The sequence below is a fragment of the Antedon mediterranea genome, chromosome 6, assembly GCF_964355755.1.
Source record: "Antedon mediterranea chromosome 6, ecAntMedi1.1, whole genome shotgun sequence".
NCBI classification, from domain to species: Eukaryota; Metazoa; Echinodermata; class Crinoidea; order Comatulida; family Antedonidae; genus Antedon; species Antedon mediterranea.
Window position 1 is genome coordinate 23542846 of NC_092675.1, and position 24500 is coordinate 23567345.

The window sequence follows — 24500 nt, forward strand, 5'->3', positions numbered from 1 at the left end:
TATTTAATGAGGGTGATCCATCCAGAATAAGCTGATCATTAGGAACCCTCAAACAACACAAACAGTAAATACAAAATAAACTATAAAAATACAAAATTAACAAAGATATAAAAAATAAATATATATACATAAATATACATATAACTGAATCAATTATTTTCCATCACTTGGTGTTTTTTTTTTAGTTTTTCGGATGCCAATTTTATTGTATCCATCCATCCCTAATGGTAGGATGTCTGTATTTCAACAGAATATTCTGCGGATTGAATATCGGTTGTGGGCGGATTTTCTCATTCTCCTCATCTTCCACGTTCATTAATTATTTAATGTATCACTGGTCTGAAAATTGATAGGAATAATATAAACTAAACTATAACATAATATTACAATCAATCAATCAATCAATCAATCATTATAGCACTGGTTTCCAAAATAGAAAGTTAAGAGGCGCTAAAAGTAAAACAGGAAGAGCTTCTGTTTATAGGTCTATACAGGTGAGTTTTCAAACGATTTTTAAACGGTATTGGCGTTTTCTGATGTCTTTATGTGTCTATTTAATATTTCATCAAATGGGTGCTACACAGGAAAATGCACGATCGTGAATATATTCAATAACGTATCACATGAACTTGCAAATCAACTTCCAAAACACGTATGTTAAAGCAGATGGCTTTATCCCATACAAAATATGAAAACAACTTAATCAGATAAATTCGTTTATACTGATATAAATAATTGATATCCTAATAGTTCCATCAAGAATATTATTAAATTATACTGAATTATCTGTTCAATTATTTGTATTCGATAATGTGCAAGATATGAAGATAGTGATAATGTGTAAAAACAAACCCATGGACATGTTAAATACGGACATGTTAAATACAGGACGTCAGTAGGTCTACTTCACATTTCAAGAGACTACGGTACTCATTACAGGTAAGAGGCGGCCAATTAAATATATTATAGCTGTAAACGGGTATTGTAGGCCTACTTTAAAGTTTGGCATCTAAACATTTATTACTTACTACTTACTTTACTGCCGGTCCGCCAGATAGTCTGATCAGGGAGGTGAAAAAATACCCTGGCCTGATGACTTTCCCGCCTCGATTGCTTTGCTTATATCTCGGATTGCTTTTCTCCAGTTTTGTCTGTTTTCAGCTATTTCCCGAATCGTTTCTATATCTTTTATGCTATTGATCCTAGTGGGGAGTGCAGTTGATGATTGATTTATAAATTAATATTCATTATATAAGTAACAATGTGTTGTTATTAAAGGAGAGTCTTTAATTCTAATTTAGTGCGCTTTTTCCTTGGAATTTGTTGACTGTGACCTTAATCGCTTATACTATTAAAAACAATTAATAAAATCGTGTCGATTAATTTCGTTGCATTGATCGACATTGGTATTTTAGGGCTTTTTAAATAATTGTTTAATAGCCTCTAATGTAATTACTAAATAGTATTTAGTAGGCCTAATTAAAATAGGGGCTATTAACTAATTATAGGCATATTATAGAAAATGAAGGCGTTTTTGTTGTTGATGTTAATTGGAACTGTTTCGGCTCAATGGGACCCAAACATGGCGTATGGACGTCAAGTGATGGTTCACTTGTTCGAATGGAAGTGGAAAGACATAGCTTCAGAATGTGAAAAGTAAGTAGCATACCGGTATTGTAACAGTGGGTAGAATCTCCACAAAAAGACAAACAGATGCATCTGCATTATCATTATCGTCGCCATTGACTATTGAAATCATAATAACGGTTAAAGGACAGAGAACTATTTTAACAACGTATTAGAGATGTAGGCATCAGTAGTATCATAATAGATACATTATTTAAATCAACGTTTATTGGAGGTGGGGATTGAATCATCAGTAAACACGTCATATCCTCCATCTCTTCCTCCTCCTCTGCTGTAAAATAGGCACCAGTCATAGCTAGTATGTCTTCGTCTTCAGATTCTGAATCATTGGTTATATCTATAACTTCTTCTTCGACATCAGAGTCCATAGTAAGATCAATGACTTCAATCACGGAACCCATAGTAACTAGTTGTTGGTTTTTGGTTGAATATGAAGTCTGTCAGGCTGTATCGTTGTGGATGAGGTAAAGATGACAAAATATTCGAGAGTTATATACGGTCAAAGGATTACATTCGGCATTTACTAAATTTTTTTCAGCCAATTGTCATTGTTGTATTTCCTGTCGGAACATTGTGTCGAAGCGCCGTGTATCTTTTGTTTCATTAAGTAGCTTCCCCAATGTCATTCAATTTAAAAAATGTCCGATCCAAGATCATCAAACCGTTTTCCAAAAGATTATATTGTAATTACGGGAACTGTTTTAACCAATCGTGATTTTGTAAGTGGGAACCGACGAACCGCGACACATAACTTTAAAAAAACCGCCACTGTAAATTATACTAACATACCTTTTGTTTAAATCTTTTGAAATTACCGCCACTGTAACTTATATAATACACCTTTTGTTTATATTGCCGATGTTCCTAATTGTTAAAATTTATTGGAATTAATCAAACAAATGCATATGTACTACAATAAGCATACTTACCCTCATTTAAATTACCTCCACTAATTCAAATATACATTGTCTAACTACTATTGTATTTTTCAAATTAAATAACAACTCCAATGTCTTACAGTCCTTTTTTGTTTTATTTTATAAGGAAACAAAGAATTCTTTATGTAAAATGTAAACCATTTATATTTTATTGTACCCTTTTTAAAAATACCGCCAAGTACATGACTAATTCAAATCTTACAATAATCTTTTACTTCCTTACCCTATGTTAACCATTGTATTATTATATCCGAAACATAACACCTATTGACTTCAACCATTGTAAACCATTTGTTCTCATCACAAACGACTAAATCATCACCAAATATTTTTTATTTATTATTTAATAATGTTATATTATAATGTATATTAATATATAACAATTCTAGTGAAATGATATTCTCTATTGTCTTATACTACCCCCATTGTTAACCAATATTATAATCACGACTGACTAGGCCGTTGCTACCTATCATTTTTATTTAATATTTATTAATTTTATATTATAATGTATATTAATATATAACAAATCTATATAACAATTCTAGTGAAATGATATACTCTATTGTCTTATACTATCCCCATTGTTAACCATTGTTATAATCACGACTGACTATACCATCATGCTCGCGATTGTTCTGAAATCATTATGAACAGGTTAATACGTTGTAAAAATATGGTTCTCGGTCAAGTTATCTTTTAAATAATTAACTTTTAAATTAGCATGGCAAACTAGTAGTGTCAATGTAGGTTGCTCCCGCAATGTATCTTTTATTTTCTGTTGACTCGCTTGATAGAAATTTTATGTTCAAAGCCCTAAAAAAGTTTGGCTTTAGGAAATCATTTATTATTTGGTTAAATTTAATATACACTAATACAAAATGCATGGTGACAAATAACAGATGGGTATCCGAAAGTTTTAGTATGGAACGTGGTGTAAGACAAGGATGCCCATTATCCGCTTTACTTTTTATACTTGCGGTAGAAATAATGGCTATAAGCATTAGGAATAATCCAAAATGTAAAGGGATTGTTCTACCAAGAACAGAAAACGTTAATGAGAATACTGTAAAAATTGCTCAATTAGCAGACGACACAGTCATTTTTACAAGAGAAGAAACTAGTTTAAAATATTTCTTTCATGAAATTGAACAATTTTTTAAAATATCCAGCCTAAAATTAAATAAAAATAAAACCAAAGGGATGTGGATAGGTTCAAAGAAGGACTGTAATGATACTCCTTTCAATATCACATGGACACAAGAACCAATCAAGTTTTTAGGAATATACGTAGGCTATCATAAAGATATATGTATTAAATAAAACTGGGACGAAAAAGTTATTGAACTACAAAACGTTCTTCAGTTATGGAAAAAAAGAAATCTAACTTTCTTTGGAAGAATAACAATCATCAAAACGCTTGCAATCTCTAAATTGATTTATAACGCAAGCATAATTAACGTACCCTTAGGCCTACATATAATTCCACTTGTTGAAAAAATACTTTATAATTTTCTGTGGAATGTTCAACGTGAATTTTAAAAGACTTGTTCTTATTAAAAATGCATGCGAAGGTGGCTTGAATATGATAAATTTCAACTCCGTGATAGATTCATTAAAACTAACATGGATAAAAAGATTACTCAGTCCCGATCCAGGAAAATGGAAAAATATTCCGAAATACTTTATGTATCCAATAGAATACACTATAGGTGCTACTCAGCTTAACCTTGAAGATCATATTGACTTGAATAGAATGCCTGATTTTTATGTATCAATGTTAAAATCAGCGGTTAAGTTGAATAATATTGTTAGTGTAGTTCCACAAAATATAGAAGACATTTTAAAACAACCACTTTGGGAAAATAAATATATAATTTCCACAAGTGGAAAATCTCTTTATTTTAAAATATGGTTACATTCCAAATACAAATCGGTATGTGACATTATCGTTAATAACAGATTTCTAACTTCAGATGAAGTGATACGTACTTTAAGCAATAAAAAAAAAGGAATTATCGAATATTTTGCGCTCTTGTATTCAATTCCATGTTTGTGGAAAGAAATCATCTTTAATTCAATAGAAAACAATCAAATTAACCTGCAAGTCAAAGAAACCGTATTTCATAAAAAATACGAGGCATCTTTTCATTATACCCTTTTTGTTAGCAAGGTTGCTAAAATCCCCAATATACAAGCAAAGTGGGAAGTTGAGTTAGGTAAAAATGAAATAGACTGGGACAAAACATGGTACTGTAAAGTTCACAATATGAAACATTTACCAAAAGTCGCCCAATTTAATATTAAATTATTACATCGTATCTTAGCTTGTAGAAAAAACTTAAAGAAGTGGAATCTTAATAAAAGTGATTGTTGCGAAAAGTGTTGTATAGAAATAGAAAGTGAAAAACATATGTTGTACACCTGTAATAGCATTCAATCAGATTTGAGGAAGTTCCGTAAACTGATCGTTAAATGTATTCCGACTAATGAAACATTACGGCCAGGTTTCCCTGAATGGTCAGACATAGTTATAGGAACTCAGAATATGCTCATTAATGAACTCATCTCTTTATTTACATTTAGTATTTACAAATCTTGCATTATTTATAAAACAAGCAAACGGATTATCACTTGGAATTTATTTAAGATAGAACTAAAAAATTTAATTTCAAATGAATAATTATGTAATCTAAACAAAGCAGAAAGAAAATGGAACGACGTTGCAATATACCATTTTATCATATATATTTATATTATATCGAATCTCTTTTTAATACTGCTGAATATCAATCTTTATATCGTTTTAGCTCTGTAATATAAATTTTCTCTGTATACATGTTTGTTTTATCTAGATTTCAACACAATATCAAAATATTTTATATAATTTTTTAACCTCTGTCTGTGTACTATCACTAAAATATTCATTGATAAATAGATAGATAGACATATATTATACTGTAACCTTCACCATATTGTTTATCATTGCAATAAAAGTGGGTTGCCCCCACAAAAGAGAAAAAAAGAAAATTGTTTCAACTAATTGATTTCATTATAAACGGTGAAGATGACGGAGTCTGTGAGTGAGAAAAAATCCTGCCCCACTGAGACATTCTTATTGCAGCCGACGAGGAAAGGAGAACATTAAAATATTTGAACTTGTAGAAAGTTTTGTCCGTTATTAAATGATAATACGTTTAGAAATGTCAGCCTGCTCGTCGACAGCCTTCACAAACACATTTAGAGGCATATGGCTGACAAGTTTTGAAAAAGTGCATCACATAGGTTATTATGATTACAATTTTTGATCCAATAATAATATTTTGCATGCTCTCATTTTGATAGTTTCAACAAGCGGAATAAGTTGGGAAGTCTTTTAAATAACATCAACATAATTATAATCTAGGCCTATATTTAAATGATGCTGCATCATAATAATTTATTTGTCAGTTTCCTAGCTCCAAAAGGATTCGGTGGTGTTCAGATTTCTCCACCTTACAACCACGTCAATGTTTGGTCCCCATTCCGTCCTTGGTGGGAACGGTATCAGCCTTGGAGCTATGACTTGAACAGTCGTAGCGGTAGTGAATCGGAGTTTAAAGATATGGTAAACCGATGTAACAATGTTGGAGTTCGGATCTATGTTGATGCTGTCTTCAACCATATGGCCGCGGTTGGTAAGTATATAATGTCGACACTAAGAACTCGCACCAAGGAAATCTACTCTATCAATATATTTTCCTTTAAGAGCCTCTTGTAACTAATACATTCCCCTACTACTGTATTCCAATGCCAGAAAAGAAAACGTTCTATAGGCCTACTCGTGTGAGGGAAATTAGCACTGACTGGAGTTCACACGAAAATGAAATGGGCGTATGCTCATCATACTTCAGCAGACACGTAATGAATCGCAGCTATTCGCCCTTGACAATGGTGGAATAAAGGAAGAGAATTTTGCGAATTTTTCGATGCGAAAACGTGGAACAAATTCGTCTAGTGGAAGACAGGCTTTACACTAGTGTGAGCCCACACACACATATAATTAGCATAGATAGAATTATAGACAGACAAAACTCTCAGTTTATAATATTTATTTATGCAGGCTATGATTTTCCGGATGTACCTTTTAGCAAGTATGATTTCAACGTACCACAAGGGAAGTGTTCTACTGGTGGAGATATTCAAAGCTACCAGGATGAAAAACAAGTACGTCCTATAAACAGTTTACTCTTTTGTAATTTAACGAACAAACTTCATTTGCTTAGGCCTAATAAGTAGCAATCGAAGCTAACTATAATTTTACCAAGCTAATAAAAAGTTTCAAACGGTTAAGGCTAAAGTACGGTATGTTATTAAATCTTTACAGTTATCAGCCAAAGCGAACTCTGACGAAAATTTGGAGAAAACTTACAGTCGTTGATGTTTTGCTTGTTTGGTTAGGCGCTTATACTTGACATGCAACGTTTGATTTCTTTTCCAGATTTAATCTGAAATACCATAATCATAGTTCGCGCTCAAATATCTAATGTTATAGGTGTCCTCCCTATCTTTCTCTCGTCAACGTGCCTCCGTCGTATTATTATCATTAAATTTAATGTAACACTAATTTACAACTATACTACTAACTAAGAAATAATACAACTTAGAATATATTAGTTTGGACACATCTTGTTTCAATACTTTAAATTGTTTTGCAGGTGCGTAACTGTAACTTGGTGGGATTACCAGACTTGGATCTTGGTAAAGAATATGTAAGAGGCAAAGTAATAAATTACCTTAACAATCTGATCAATTATGGTGTCGCAGGCTTCCGTGTAGATGCATGTAAACATATGTGGCCCGGTGATCTCTCAGTAAGCTCTTTTGTAGTACTCTAGGCCTACTTTTGTACTTTTGTAAACGCTGTAAAGAATCCATTACAAAAAGAAGTACAGTTTTATAAATAACTATGAATAGAGCATGGCAATACTGTTAATACCCTTTTTACAATATTTATACGTCAATTGTTTGCCATTCTCAATTTCATACATTTAGTTTCAACTAATAAGATATCATATATATGGAACAATCAGATTGCATCTATTGTATTCAGTTAGGTTTAGGTACCGTAAGTGAATGTAGACATACTGATTATACTCATTTAATTCGTTTCTACTACTAGATACTGTTGAAATGTTAGTTATACTTACAGTTTGTTTGTGTGTATTTTAACAAAAGCCCATACTAAACCACTACAATAATGCTATCCCTTTTCAGGCTATATATGGCAGCTTAAATAATCTAAACGCAAATTACTTCAACTCTGGTAGCAGAGCTTTTATATTTCAAGAGGTAATTGATCAAGGTGGTGAGCCAATAACAGCTGGCGAATACACAGGTCTTGGTCGTGTAACCGAGTTTAAGTATTGCCTGGGGATTGCTAAAGGAATCCGAGGTTCCACTCCGATGAAGCACTTCAGTAACTTTGGGTCAGAATGGGGCATGTTGAGTGATGGTAGTGCAGTTGTTTTCGTTGATAACCATGACAATCAACGAGGCCACGGTGGAGCTGGAAGTATTATCACACATGAAGAATCTAGACTGTATAAAATGGCCGTTACATTTATGATGGCTCACCCGTATGGCGCAAAGAGGGTTATGAGTAGCTTCTACTTCAACCATAACACCGATCAGGGCCCACCATCCGATGGAAGTGGCAACACAAACTCTGTAACGATTAATGGTGACGGAACATGCGACGGAGGTTGGGTGTGTGAACATAGATGGCGACAAATTACAAACATGGCAGAATTTGCCAATGCCGCTGCTGGACAACCACAGTCCAACTGGTGGGATAACGGAAACAAACAGATTGCATTTGGACGCGGAGACAAGGCATTCTATGTATTGAATGTTGATGGCTACGGCCTGAATGAACAGTTATACACAGGTTTGCCGTCTGGTGAATATTGTAACATCATCACTGGTTCGTTTGACAAGAACACTGCCAGCTGCAGCGGACCAACTATTCACGTTGATGGTTCTGGTTATGCCTCTTTCAGTGTCGATAATGGAGAAGACCCAATGGCTGCAATACATGTAAACGCTCGTGTTGGTGATTATAGTGGAGGTGGTGGTGATAATGGTGGTGATAATGGTGGTGATAACGGTGGTGATAACGGTGGTGATAACGGTGGTGATACTCCTTCTGGTTTAACACGTACTGTTATATTTGTGTATAAACCAACATCTTCTGGTCAGGACCTTTTCATCCGAGGAGGTATTGATCACAACCAGCGTACAGGTTGTACATCTGACGCCAAAACTAGTGCATGCGCCATAAAAATGACCCACAATATTGGAGGAAGCAACAGTAAATATAATGCTTGGAAAACAGGAGATAACTACCTTGATTGGTACGGAGCAGAGAGCGGACAAGGTTCATACAATGGACAATCTTCTGAAGGCACGCCTCTCGTATGGACAACCAACAATGCTAATAATGGCAACAATGTCGATTCTGACGGAGTTGGTTATACACCTTTGAACGAATGGGGAGATCATTACTGGATGCTGGATATCAATATGGACTGTGATGATACCGAAAATGGTTGGTTTGAATTGAAGGCTTATTTAAGCAACGGTGATGGATGGGAAAGTGATAGGAAACAGGGAACATGCACTGGCACCGCTGGTGGCAGTACACCTTACTCAACTGGGAATCACTTTGGTAGATGTGGTTTCATCAACGTCTTCGACTTTGACAATGATAAGTGTACTATTGATAAATTCTAAAACTTGAATGTTAATTTCAGAGTATTAGAAAAATGCATGAATAAATAAATAATAGCATTTATTTTTATTTTTTATCTTAATTTTGTTAAAACACATTTCCAAGACATGTTTTAAGATAGTTTCCGCGCCACGTAATTCATTCCCATCAATATACTCGTAACATTTGGATAATATGTTTTGATTGATGCTAAATCTAAACTTGATTAAACAGTAAAAGAACAAGGCCATATAGATGGCTGCAGTCGCGTGCTCATTAGTGCTTACCGACCGACCGACCAACCTACCAACTGACCGAAATTACTGAACATGTTTAAAAATGTTGAAATATTTAAAAACATTTATATTTTTTTAATTTACACGTGCGTAGCCTGTCACTTTTGACGTGCTCGTATAACGTAATTTCGAGTTGAAAAGTAAGTCAAGAAAACAGAAATCGGGCAAAAAGAGTGCGCAATAACATTTAACGCGCAGTGCGCGCGCAAAAATCTGCGCACTCATGGCAATTTTGTAAACGCCTAAAATTGCCTGAAACGTACTCTTATTTCATCGAAAATAAATTTTGAAAATTTTAAGCGCGCGTACGCATGCGTTACATGCGCTACGCACGTAATTGTATTGCCATTATGATGATTTATGCCCTGAAATTTATGAGTACCAAATTTTATTTAATTGTATTACAAACGTGATTTCGTTAAATCGTGCGTAGACCGCGTAATTTTTTATTGCGCACCGTGAAAACATAACCACATCGATTCCTGGCCATAAGGAATATACTGTGAAAAATTTACTTAGCTAGATTAAACTGATATCAAGATAAGGTCAGAAAGCGATAAAACAGACAGACCGACAGACCGACAGAACGACCGACCGACCGACCGACAAAGCGAACTATAGAGTCGCGTCTACGCGACTAAAAATAAACTGCTATGTAGAGACCTATTTTATTGTTGCTGGGTTTTGTATTAAAATAAGCCTGAAATAAAAAAAAGTAAAAATATAGTTTAAACGCTGTTATTTAAGATTGCAATGTGCCTACATACACACATACAAACTGTCTATATTTAACTTCACCAGGAGAAAAGTTAATATATACAAACATATATTTATTTTGCTTTCTAGCCAGGTTGGTCTGCTTAAGCTCTGTCTACACTCAAACTGTATGTGAGAAAAAAAATGTGATTTCCCATGGACATGGTGATGTCACATCACCACCATTTTGGGCATATCACTAGCATATTTAGGTACACTGTTTTTGTCAAACTATTTTGATTGTGTGAGCTTTAAGCTCTGTCTACACTATCAAACTTTATGTGAAAAAAAAAGTGATGTTCCCATGGACATTATGATGTCATATTTAAGAATATCGCTACCATATTTGGGCACATCAATTTTTGTCTACACTATCAAACTAGTTTAATAGTGTAGAAAGATCTTTAAATTCAAAGGACAGGATTATGAAATTTCAGATACTTACAACACAAACGACGGTAACTTTCATTATTCAAACACAGTGCATTAACCAGTCTATTGTCTTAGTCGACATTCTCTCATTGTAAAATGTGTCCTGGTTGTTGTTAATAGTTCGTTTGGGTTGTTGACACATTCGGGACCTTCAAAAGTGTCCGCAGAATAGGGGTGTCTCAAGAATAGAGGTACTCATATTCAAAAGACACTAACCAAAAACTTAAAATGTTCGTTTACTGTGGGTTCGCGGAAAAACAAAAGTGAAAAAATGATAATCTTAAACTCGACTCTTGAAATTAAGAATTGAAACTATAGCAGCCTGCGTTAAAGATAACAATTCAACAGAAAGAACTAAAAAACATTAGGTTAAGTTCGGCACATCCTTTTAAATGCCATTGATTGGTCACATTCCACAGCAATTATAGCTTTTAGTTAGTGTTCACACTTTCTAATAGTTAAGTTTAGTAAGGCTTACTGCAGTGACCATTGAGCTTCTGCCATTTAGGCCTGCAGTAGGCCTTGTTGATAACGTTTAGCTATCTAATACATATGGCTGCATTAGGCTGTTTGGTTGTCGTCTTGTTCGGGTAGGCCTATATCCTGAATAACCCAGTTAACAGCTTTATTATAGGTAATTAAGTAAATGTGCCCAAATTATAGCATACATAATGATTTATCTTTGAATAACATTTCCATTCCGTTGAAGGAAAGCATTAATTTCAGCTTTACTGTAAACAATTACAATATTGACGTATTTTTTCAAGATTAACATTTTCTTCTATATAAAATAAAAAACTTACACTTACAACTTGTTGAGTGAGTGGTTGAGAATTAGTGAATATCATCCCCGCCGGTCAACAACAAAATACAGTTAAAAGAACACTTGGTGGTAAAGGCTACTCTTGAATTACCATGATCACAATGAACGCAGACAATTACTAGGGTGATTAAATCGTTTGCCAGTAGTCTTGTTTAATGTTGCCAACAAGAAAATGTAGGAAAACATAACCAGTCAGCTAGCATCTGATGAGAATATGTTCAATATAACAATCCACCATACTTGACACCAAACTATGGACCAAAAATACTGCAGTTTGTGACTCACTTCATATTGATACAACTTCTTGGATGATACAAGAAGCTCATCCATTAAAAAACATTATTATCCGTTCTTCGATAAAAACAACGGTTAAAAAGTTAGCAATCAAGACGCTAGTAAAAGTAGTGCATTCATAACTGAAATTACTGTGTCCCGTTATAGCCATTTTTAGTCACAATGAAGAAACTAAATATCTTTGATTAAATGCATGAAATAACCAGAAAGCCACTCCTAGAGCGCATACCGTACCTCCGCCTACTGTGAAATTATCCTACTAAGATTTCTCAGGGAAAATGCTATGTGTGATTTAGGCTAATTTCACTAATCATGTGTATGCGAATTTGGTGTAATGTTTATGTAACCAGCCTTTCAACTAACAATAGTTTCAGTTGACTAACAATAGAACAGCAACGCCAAAACAAACGGGTGAATTTGAAAAGAAATATAATTTTTAAAACTACTCGTATAAAAAAAAAACACCTGTGAATTAAATCAAATTATGTTTTAAAATTACAAATCACAAATTATAACTTTTGCCTCTTGTACAAAAATGAAGTTTTTTGGACAAGTAGTTCTCGAGAAATTACAATTTCAGTTTAATTGTTATTAAGACTGCTCGGCTGCTTTTGAAAATTCCATCCCATCTTTTTAACACTAGCAGGTCTGATAATAATACTAAAAAGTGGTCCAGAATTGGAACCATGGTCCGGATTGCCTCCAAAATGAATGGAGTGGTCCTTGGCCACATATCTATCTGTATTTTAATTTTAGTAAAGATCTTGTAATTACTTTTTGAGTAGGCCTAATCCGTCTAACAAACAGACAAACAAACATACATACATAAATACATACAAACAAACAGACAAACAAACACACGTGATCGATCGACTACATATACCTCCTTGGCGGAGGTAAACAACAGAAATCAAGTTTTACAAACAACGGCAGTCTTTCATCATAATAATAATAATAATTTTTGGTCAACTTTCATCTTGAGGATCGAGCTAAATTCGAAATAGGCACAATCTGCATTACGATTATGGTCTTATAGGCCTACGCTACTATGCGGGTTGTAGAGCGAGTAGTAAAAAGTAGGAACATTTTTTAAATGCAAATATGGATTGAAACGTGCTTTAATCAATTATAAATTTTGACTTTGCGCATTATTAATTTTAATTGTATATAGTAGTTGATATGAAATTGTTGTTTTATGATTCATTGAAAACTTCTTTTAACGATTTGAAAATTCAACGCAACTCAACGCAACTCGCCGTAACGTTACTTCGACAGGAAAACAGGCTTTATGATCAATAATAGTATTTCAAGTTAGCTAGTTAAGTAACTGTTCTCAGTAATTTTCTTTTTCGTTTTATTTTACACATTAGCAGTATAAATAAAGGAAAGAAAAAAAAGTATAACAACATATTGTTGAAGTTTTTCATTTTATTTAACAAGACAGTTAGAAAGATAAATGCTTATTCTTTGTTACTGCACTAGCGTGATCAATTACGTCTATTGATACAGGAATTGACAATGTAGCAGTGAAAGAATACAAGCTTATAGTACAAACAACTCAAAGTATCATAACCGGTAATTGATTTTGAACAAAGCAGACATAGGCAGTTGGATTCGGTTAGCAACACACATACATACTTACAAGGCGAGATTGCTACAAATTCTTCTGAAGGGTTAAACAGTAACTGTTATTGCATAAACACGGTAAGACAATAACTTAATCAATATCAATTATATCAATCACTGTTAATAATAATTATCTAAATAAAGTCTACAATATATACTTTGTTTTCTTGGTGTCTTTTAGAAGCAAAAAAAAACATACAGTAAAATGGCTCAAGTGGCTGGAAGTAAGTATTCGGCGTCTACACAGCGAACGGAGCGAAGTCAGGCTATAAGGGGACCCCAAATAAAGTATGAACCTACGTTTAAAATGGAACCGGATCGAGTATTGGTTTCATACCAAGCAAAGTGCATAATTGATGGTGTACTAACACAGAGGCTAGAATCAGAGATCTATGATCCGGAAAAATGCAACAATATTTGCCGTGAATTATCGGACACAATAAAGAATAGAGTAAAGGAATTAGGTTACGATCGATATAAGCTTGTAATTGTCGTGTCCATTGGATCTGTATCAGGCGCAACTCTTTGCACAGCTAGCCAATGTATTTGGAATGACAAATTTGACACTTTTGCTGAACATACGTATACAAATGGATCACTATATGCTGTTGCAACAGTATATGGAGTATATCAAGAATAGTGTTTCAGTTTGCCATCTTAAATCTTTGATGTTCATTTGATTTTATTAATTAGATTTTCTTGGTTGCTCTGATTGTCGTAATTAATAATGTGTAAATTTCAATTATGAACAGTTTGTCTTCCAGTTTGAACACATAGGCTAATAGTACACTTATAGCACAAGTTTCTAAAAAATACTAGTAACGTTACGGTTTGTAAAATCTATAAGGAACTATCTGAATAGATGTATTTGGACGTGTCGTAGATTATAACTAATAAACAGTTTTAAAGGACAGCGTACTAAATATTGCTCTCAGACTCAGTCTTACTAAGATATTTCTGATATAAAATGTGTATAATGCACAACAACGTAGGTGGTAATGTTTTATTATACATAATAATTATGAAGAATGACAACACATCACGTGATAATCTAGACGGAAACATTTTTAGAGTGCAGTGTGATTAAAATTATTTACATTTTTAAACTAAACTGTTCTGATTAATAAATATTAAAACTATGAAAAGTAAACAGGTTTCTGTTTTACTTAAATTTTTTTTTTATGCTTCTTTGTTAGACTAATAAAACAATATTTAAACTTTTATATTATACATAAAAAAAAGAAAAAAAGATGAGTCGATTTAGTGCAGATATTTTACCATAGGTCTTAATATGATTTTTGTGTGAGGTATGATTGATTGGAATAATCAAGGCAATCTAACAATATAGACGGCCTTGGAATAAATAATCAATAGGAATTATTATTTAGAACTGTACAGAGTGTTACAGACGAAAAAGGCGGTAACAGCGCTCCATAGCCAAATGTAGATTTTTATGGATTTTGTGATTGTTGTGCGATTGTGTTTTCGCGCGAGAGAGAGGGGGACGCGCGACGACGAGTGTGATCTTTGAGTTTTTCTGTGAGAAAAACACTCAATATATCTCTGTTTGCAACATCACAAAAAAGAGAACAGTATGACATCAGCAAGTGAAAAAGATGTTTTTAAAATTGGCAAACGGCTAGAGCAAATAATATCTAAAAACGAGGTAAGAATTTGGTTTATTTACTAATGTTTATGTTAGGCATGCCTGCGGATTGCCTTGTGTTGTGCGTGTCCTCTAGCTATGCCTAGTCTACTAGGGACGAGTTGGCCATGGACGCTTCGTCCCATTAAAATGTCTCGCTGTAAGGCCGAACGCTTCAGCGAAAAGTCTCATTTTTAGGAACAAACAAATGTTGTTGAATAAATTAGACTTGCCTATCTAGCCATGCTAGGCTAGTAGTCGGTCTAGGAGTAGTTTACACTACACAGTAGGCCTATTATATTAGCCTAACCCTCCTATCTATATAAATAGGCCTATATATATACTACTATAGGGTTAGACCTGTAGGTCTTCTTAATATAGGCCTAGGCCTAATCTTAGGCATACATACAGTCAGTAGCAAGCCTATAATATAATATATTATTAATATAATTTACATTTTTCCGTTCATCACCAGTTCTGGACAGAAGTATACTGTATAGTTTTATCTCTGAAATATAAAATTCATATTTTATAGTAGTATATTAGTAATCTTTGTTACAGTATTTACTTTATTTAAGTATGATTCTTACATTTATAGGTCTTCGGATGTGGAAAACCATACAGTAATTACTACTATAGTAGCCTACACAGAACTACATATTCTTATCACAACCCTATTCCTATTTTGGATAAGGATAACAGCAAAACTAAAAGACGGATCTTTGCCAAATTTAAATCACAGATCACTCCAAGGACGACTCAATTTTGGAGAAAATCTGGACCAGGATCCAAATTCTGGACTACTTTTTATTTTATATAATGTATGCATGGAATTAGCAAACTCTCTCTCTCATTTAAAATATAATAATAAGAATAATGATAATAATAATGTTAATTTCATTATTTTTAAACATTTCGAAAAGAATACAGATGAGGCATTGGATTTACTGAAACGTCTGAAAGAACTTCCGGTCACACTTGAAGTACTCCAGGTAAACAAATTCATTTTTTTTCCAAATCCCTCAATTTAAACACAACAACATTTGACAGAGATTTCCTGTCACTTCCCAGGATCTTAAATGTCTTAAGCTCTGTCTATACTATCAAACTGGTTTGACATAAAAAGTGAAAAGTGCCTAAATATGGTAGTGATAAGCTTAAATATGGTAATAATAACACACATAAATTAAATTCTATATTAAATAATTTTGTGCTGTTGAATCTCATACAGGTAATTGTTTTTTTATTATAATTGTATTTTTCATTGTTTGCACAGAAAACAAGAGTTGGTATGTCTGTAAATGCCTTACGGAAAAAGAGCAGTGATGAAGAAGTGATTGGGATAGCAAAGTCATTGATTAAAGCCTGGAAGAAGTTACTGCCAGGTTAGTATGTCTGCTTTACTGTAAATGTAAAGCCGATTTTGCACTAGGCGAATTTGCGCAAATCCAATGTTCGAAGAGAATAAAAATTGCCTACTCTCTTCCCACTACATCGATTGAATAGCTGTGACGTTCATGTTCCTCGCGTGGCTGCTGAGCTTTTCATGAAAACGTCATAGCTCATTTCCTGAGCTCTGATTGGTTGTGCAATATTGAACTAGTATATTTTGCTGAAGTGAAAATCAAAGGAACTAGAATTTGTTGCAGAAGGATGTATGACACACAGAAACTTGAATACGCATGCGCATAGCATTACACTTTCTATTTTAGTGGAAAATCGGCCTAATGTAATATCTCATCTCATGATCCTGGAAATGAATAGGACCATTTATAGGAATGTGCTTTTATGAAGCAGACTTAGGAGTACAGAGTATACTGTAGTGCAGTCACATTTTACCAAGGTACAGTATATTGATATTTTTTTCTTAGTGGTCGGCATGGCAAGTTTGGAGGATATTTAACTTTACTAAATTGAACTAATTAAAACTTGCGAACAGGAAGAGTGGCGATTCTGTATTTTTTACAAAAATCAATACTTTACAAATTAAATATTATCTTTGTTTCTTTCTCAGATCAGAGCAAAAGTTCTGTTAAAGATGAGAAAAGCAGAGATTCAAATAATTCGCCAATGCCATCAGAAGACAGTAACAGTAGTGTTCATGATACAGAATCAAACAACAGCGACACTTCACAGCGCAGGTCAGTCGTACCAAAAACAAATGACTCGGTAAGGGAAAAGTGTCGAAGCATGATCGCTGCTGCCCTCAAAGTTCCAAGTAAGTCAATATTAATTTCTCAATTGTTCAGGCTTAGTAATTTACCCGGGTAAGTGGGTTACCAACCGACCACAATTGCTCCATCAAGCCAACTTACCAAGAAAATGAAGGAAGCATAAACGGACCCTTTCAGTTCGTATGATTTGATAGCGGCAGTGAATATTTATTACAAAATACCTGATTAATTGTAAATTTAGGGATGTAACTATATTAAATAACTGTTTTAACTACACAGTAGGCGATGCATGTCTTTAATAAGATATTAAATAGTAAACAATCCATTAATTAATAGACTCTACCAAATTATTTTGTGCCCTTTTCACAATCGATGTTCAATCGCGAAAGTCGCAAAAATTGAAAGCGCTCGAAAACTGTTGGGCTTTACAGTACACTATACGCTGAGACAAAGCTGAGGGATGCTGTATTTTTATCACCAGTCACTACAGGCTTATGATTTTAATTTTGCCTATAACAATTATGTATTTATTAATATCTATATGATTTTTCTCTTTGTTGTAGTTGATATTGAAGATAAATCAGCTTTTCAAGATGCAGATGAGCTTGGTGCTATCATTGAAGATTATATCCTTTTGAACAACTGTCAGTGTTCTCCAACTATCTTCATTATTTTAATTGTCATTATTTAATTGTTATAGCCGTCATTGTGTTTATGGTCATTATAATTTAATCATCATTTATTTGTTAAAGACAATATAGTATTCTTTTTATTTTCATGCCATAGTCAATATTATATTGCATGACATAACGTAATATAAAAATATAAATCCAAAGACAAATTACTGAAAAATGAGTGAGTATCAGTGGCTGTATCTCAATAGAGATAAAAAAAAAAAGCGAAAAGCTAAATCAAAACGAGAAAGTAAAACAGCTAGAAAAGTTAGCATAGCTTTCAGGCAACATTAGTCCTTCATCAGTGCAAGTGTATATATTTGCCAATGCAACTTATATTTGTAACAATCCTTAATTCTTGATTACGTATATTCACGATATTTGTGAACACGGACCAGAAGTACAAAAACCGAGTACGTAGTCGTGTATGCAATTTGAAAGATGCTAAAAATCCAGAGCTTCGAAGGCGTGTACTATGTGGAGAAATAAAACCAGAAGAGATAGCCAAGATGCTACCTGAGGTAAGCTGAATTCTTTTAAAATTAAAAACATTAAAGCTTGATTAGGCAGGGCATCATTTATAAGGAGCGCCTGCGCGACCGCGCTCCTCAACAGGCTTCGAGGAGAACAATTTATCGCGCTCCTTAATTTTCAAAATAGAGCCTAGCTTTTGACAGTGTGGATTTTTCTGTCAAGAGGCCTAAAAACACGGGGATTTTTAAAAGTTAAAAATGTGAAAAACGCTTACAATGACAGGCCTAGACAATCGATCATCATAAATTATAAAAGCTCGAGAAGGCGGCGGAGTGATACTCGACGACGACGAAGCAAAGTAAACAACAACAGAGTCTAGCTAGCTAGCTATCTAGTCTACTAATAAAACACGAGGCCGACCGGACGTACAACTTTTGTATACACGTGACGTGTGTAAACTCCCGATATGATGGAAAAGCTACAAGCAGTCCCTCATTTTTAAGGATCGCAAGCGCGATCAACAACCTTCAAGGAGAGCAATTAATCACGCTCCATCTTACAGTGCGAGGTTAGGTACCAAACAAGGGGATTCCCCTGCCTGCATTCAAGGACGAGTTTACTTCATCGCCTCATAGTGCATCCAGTATTCATAGAAATACCTCCTTTACAGCAACCAATAATTGTTCCTTTTATGCTTACTGCATGTTTTTATGGAACGAGTTTATAAAATATATTTAATTTTAAAAGGAAACATTAATAGGAGGCCTAAATATAATGTTTATTATTTAAAAACTTAGTTGCTTTAATTATGTCATTGATGGATTATTTCTTCAAAAGTTCCAACCAATTTTGGTCACTCAAATCCTCCTCAAAACACGTGTGACGTCATCATCTTCTAGAAGGAAGGTGGCTCTCCCCAAATTGTGCGTGCATGTGTGACACATGTAAACACGATTAAATATCTTTCTTAATTATTTTAAAATGATACTTTGTAACTTATTATCAATATTTTAATGGCTATTGCATGTTAGAATTGTATAATTTTTGAAATACAAGTAGTGGGCCAACAAGCTAGGCTAGAAAAGCTAGGTCTAGTAGGCTAAAGACATGTTGGTCAGGATTCTCTAGGCAGGCTCCTGAAACCCAATCTAGGCCTACTCAGGCCATACAAAAAATTGGATTGATTTTTTTCAATGACGATCCCCACGGAAAATATTGTGTGTGAATGTGGGTGTGGGAGGGGAGTGGGGGAGGGAGGAATTTTGGGGAGAGTAATTTAATTATCAAAAGTAATAAATGATACAATTGGGAGGGGTGGGGATAAATTCCCTTGGGAAAAAAAAAAATGTACACAAAATTAATAAGGGCCAGCCATTTTTAATAAGGGCGACCATCCTTCAACTTCAACTGGCCCTGCTGGCCACTATGGTTTAAAGGTTAATTTTCAGCCCTGTATTTATTAATAAAAGATTTATAGATTATAATATAATAGATTATAGCGGCAGTGTGCGCTAATAATTTTTTTTTGGTAGCAAAACCAATAGAATTTAACTTTTGTGGTCAAATTCAAACATTGTAATTTTTTTACATATTTACATAGGAGAGCGATTTCAAATTTTTGCAAGGAGAGCGAATTTCTCTCCTCGGTGATTTGAGGAGAGCGATTTGTTGCTCTCCTGGGTTTTGCATACGTGATGCCCTGATTAGGCTTAAACAAGAACAATTGACAACTAGGATTTTGCAACAAATCTATTGTGCTTTAAGCCTTAATATCAGCTATATAACAATATAAACATAAAAATTGCTAATGTTTACCGTTGTCTGTAGGAAATGGCTAGCAATGAAATGAAGGACCTGCGTAAGGAGTTCACAAAGGAGGCAATCAGAGATCATCAAATGGCAAAGACAAGTGGAACAACTACTGATCTGCTGAAATGTGGAAAATGTCTGAAACGAAACTGCACATATAATCAGGTAAAATCATAAATACTGTACTGTAGTGAGATTCATTTCAATCCAATTAACATAACAAAATCCTTACATTTTATTACAATTACGAATCCTACAGTATTTTACCTTTTAAGAAAAATGATACTATTTTGACGTCTACTGTATAACATCACTATTATCAATGTCATGTTTCTAATCATTTCTCGGCTTTTTGTAAAAGTTTTTTTTTTCTTAAATTTGAATTGTTTTTGATTTTAGGTACAAACTCGGAGTGCTGATGAACCGATGACAACATTTGTATTTTGCAATGAATGCGGTAATAGATGGAAGGTAAGTTACAAATATAAATATGTCAAAATTACCTGTGTCTTGGAAGCTTTACTGAGTGTGTGCATGACACATACACCAACTTTCCTCTCCCCTAATGGTCCATTCGTGTCTTACAGTTGCCACCAAACAACGCTCGTTCGTCTGTCCACTGTAAAAATTGGACTAGTACACTGGTGTAACTCCCCCACTTTTGGGTTATTTAAAGTGCACCCTAGCCAGATGCACACACTGGACTTCCATCCTTGAGACTTGTTCTACCACCAGTACCATAGTCAAGGAGAGCATTGAATCTGTGCCGATTGATTGTATGGCTATGGATTGCGTACTCCTGTCTTAACCAACTGAAAATAATGTGATTCATACATTTATTTTTTTGGAAATATGTATGTCTAATTATATACATAAACCATTTATTATACTTGTGGATGTGAAAAGAAAAACTTAATTGAAATGGAAGGCCTAATCTTCGGTCTATTATTAATGTTCTGTTCGCAAAATATGTTGTTGGCATTTCATACATGACATGTCATATCTTGTTTGAATTTTTTGATGTCAAACATAGTGACACAGATGTTCTACCTCTTTCAAATCACTTAGCAAATGTTCCCTAGTGTGTGTATTGGTTTGGTAGGTGATGTGAAAAATTATTACATTTCCACTGAATCCCTCTCATTGAGCCTAACATCAATGGCTTAATGAATTGTGGTTTTTATTGACTGTGTGTTCATCTATCATTTATACAAGACGGTCTATTGTATCTGCCTATAGTCAACAAATTATTTTAAAAGCTTGCATGTAATGTAAGCAGTATATTAAACAAACAGTACAATCAATTAATCCATTATTATTCTTTCATACTTTAGTTCTGCTGAAAGTTATTCAAGTTTGGATTGAGCGATTTCATGCTTACATCACTCTCTCGACATCTGCTCACCAAATCTATCTGCTGCCCTCAACATTCTCATGTTTGTATTTTGGGAAATGTCACTGCAAGTATGCTAAATGTGAAGCTTTGTGTTGAACCAGATATTGGACATTTGATATATAATTTTAATAAATTGTACAATTATGGTTATTAAAACACTTAATAGCAATATTGCCTGTGGATGTGTATGCACCACCTACTGTAAGAAACCTTCAGGATTTACTGACAACTTTAAAATCAACCTACTAAGTCAGTCAGACATCACTGAAAATAACATTATTATTACATACTTGTTAAACTACAACCTTTCAGTATTTGTATTTAGTTAAGTAATGTATGTATGTAGGCCTTGTATCCCATGGATGTAAACTTTATAACACTAGAACCACTATTAAGTGGACACTGTTGGGACCCAACAAAGTGGCCATTTAATAGGGGTAGCCATAGTGTTAAAACATATATTTTCCTTGTTGATTTCATTGCAAAGTGGCCATTTAATAGGGTTGTCCCATGAGTAGGGGTTAGCCATAGTGTTAAAACATATATTTTCCTTGTTGATTTCATTGCAAAGTGGCCATTTAATAGGGTTGTCCCATGAGGGGGTTAGCCATAATGTTAAAACATATATTTTCCTTGTTGATTTCATTGCAAAGTGGCCATTTAATAGGGTTGTCCCATGAGTAGGGGTTAGCCATAGTGTTAAAACATATATTTTCCTTGTTGATTTCATTGCAAAGTGGCCATTTAATAGGGTTGTCCCATGAGTAGGGGTTAGCCATAATATTAAAACATATATTTTCCTTGTTGATTTCATTGCAAAGTGGCCATTTAATAGAGTTGTCCCATGAGGGGCGTAAGCCACAATGTTAAAACATATATTTTCCTTGTTGATTTCATTGCAAAGTGGCCATTCAATAGGGTTGTCCCATGAGTAGTGGGTTAGCCATAATGTTAAAACATATATTTTCCTTGTTGATTTCATTGCAAAGTGGCCATTTGATAGGGTTGTCCCATGAGTAGGGGTTGTCCCATGAGTAGGGGTTAGCCATAGTGTTAAAACATATATTTTTCTTGTTGATTTTATTGCAAAGTGGCCATTTAATAGGGTTGTCCCATGAGTAGGGGTTAGCCATAATATTAAAACATATATTTTCCTTGTTGATTTCATTGCAAAGTGGCCATTTAATAGGGTTGTCCCATGAGTAGGGGTTAGCCATAATATTAAAACATATATTTTCCTTGTTGATTTCATTGCAAAGTGGCCATTTAATAGGGTTGTCCCATGAGGGGGTTAGCCATAATGTTAAAACATATATTTTCCTTGTTGATTTCATTGCAAAGTGGCCATTTAATAGGGTTGTCCCATGAGTAGGGATTAGCCATAATGTTAAAACATATATTTTGCTTGTTGATTTCATTGCAAAGTGGCCATTTAATAGGGTTGTCCCATGAGTAGGGGTTAGCCATAATGTTAAAACATATATTTTCCTTGTTGATTTCATTGCAAAGTGGCGAATAAATGCATGATAGCGATACTTATTTTACATTTCAAAACGTTTTAAGATTAATTTTTATGTAAATAGATTATTACAGTTAAATGCCTTAACCAAAAATATGAGTTCTAGGCAATGTGTATAATAATGATTTCATCATATTGTAGTTACATATACTTAATCAGCTGTAATGAAACTCGATCATATGCCCTGTGTCTGGTTGTCAATGGGTTTTCCTTTTCTGTCTTTGTGTGACTTCAACATGAAAAAACAGCTTTTTCTGTAAATCCACCAAGTTTTCTGAGAGTTAATTATCCTAAAGATTAGGTTTTTATATAGACTGTAACATATTAACATAGCAAATGATAGTTAGTAATTGCCAGTCTTGTCTTACAACACTGAAAGGCGCTAGGATTGATTCGTTTATTTAGTACATGGAAGAGGTTTTTATGATTTATCAAATGCCTAAAACAAAGATGGATTTATTAAGGGTGGGTTTACAGGAAGAATGTTGTTAGGGTTCTTCCTAATAAATTCTAGGAACAATTGTGTGTAACTTGTCTAGTTTTATCATTGTGTTTTGTTTTCCAAAGCATTTATTCCAGAATGTGATGTGTGTTATTGACTCGAACCCTTGCAGATGTTATGGCTACGTATTATGGTTCCACTTATTTGCACATTAGTGCTCTTTTTTATAAAGGGAACGGGACTGTGAACCTGCGATGTGATTGCGTCGCGTCCAGAGCTTTTTGAATCACATGAGTATTATTCAAACCGTCACAACCCATTTGCTGACATTGTTTGCGGTTCGCGTTCACGACAGTCGTCTGTTGTCGATACTTTTAACAATAATTTACATTACAAAGCCACAAATATCTAAACTCATTATATATCTAAATCTAAATTCTTCTTCTAAAAAAAAAAATAATTGTCAATAATATAAAGGTAGGGTAGTAATCTATAATCGTAAAATCTATGATAAAGGAATCACATAAAAATAAAGCCTCGCCGCATTGAACCGGCAAAACAGTAATATCACCAAAAATCCCCTTTATCATAGATACAATAATAGATATTATATCAAACCCTTTATCAGGAGTTTGACTGAATGAATGAATGGTACCAGGCTACAACAAACGTTAACTAGACATGAAACTCGTCACTTTGACGAGTTAGTTATCCGCACCACGACAAACGCCACGTGCACGTCATACGTTGGAATATTGCACACAGATAAAGATTATGGCATTATGACAAGAACTGAAGAATATG

General features: G+C 34.0%; 2 protein-coding genes across 2 annotated transcripts; both read left to right on the forward strand.

Annotated features, from left to right (window-relative positions):
- Positions 1-1522: 1522 nt before the first annotated feature.
- LOC140051164 (alpha-amylase-like) lies at positions 1523-9375 on the forward strand. Its single transcript, XM_072096296.1, has 5 exons — positions 1523-1656; positions 6036-6262; positions 6688-6791; positions 7283-7438; positions 7842-9375. The coding sequence occupies exons 1-5, from the start codon at positions 1523-1525 to the stop codon at positions 9357-9359; spliced, it is 2139 nt and encodes a 712-aa protein (XP_071952397.1). The 3' UTR covers positions 9360-9375.
- A 5693-nt stretch (positions 9376-15068) lies between these two features.
- On the forward strand, positions 15069-23779 carry LOC140051409 (transcription elongation factor A protein 1-like). Its single transcript, XM_072096621.1, has 9 exons — positions 15069-15229; positions 16132-16200; positions 16485-16593; positions 17223-17426; positions 17946-18008; positions 18423-18577; positions 20358-20504; positions 20739-20810; positions 21674-23779. Exons 1-9 carry the CDS (start codon positions 15158-15160, stop codon positions 21680-21682), a joined length of 900 nt encoding a protein of 299 aa, XP_071952722.1. The 5' UTR covers positions 15069-15157; the 3' UTR covers positions 21683-23779.
- Positions 23780-24500: the final 721 nt, after the last annotated feature.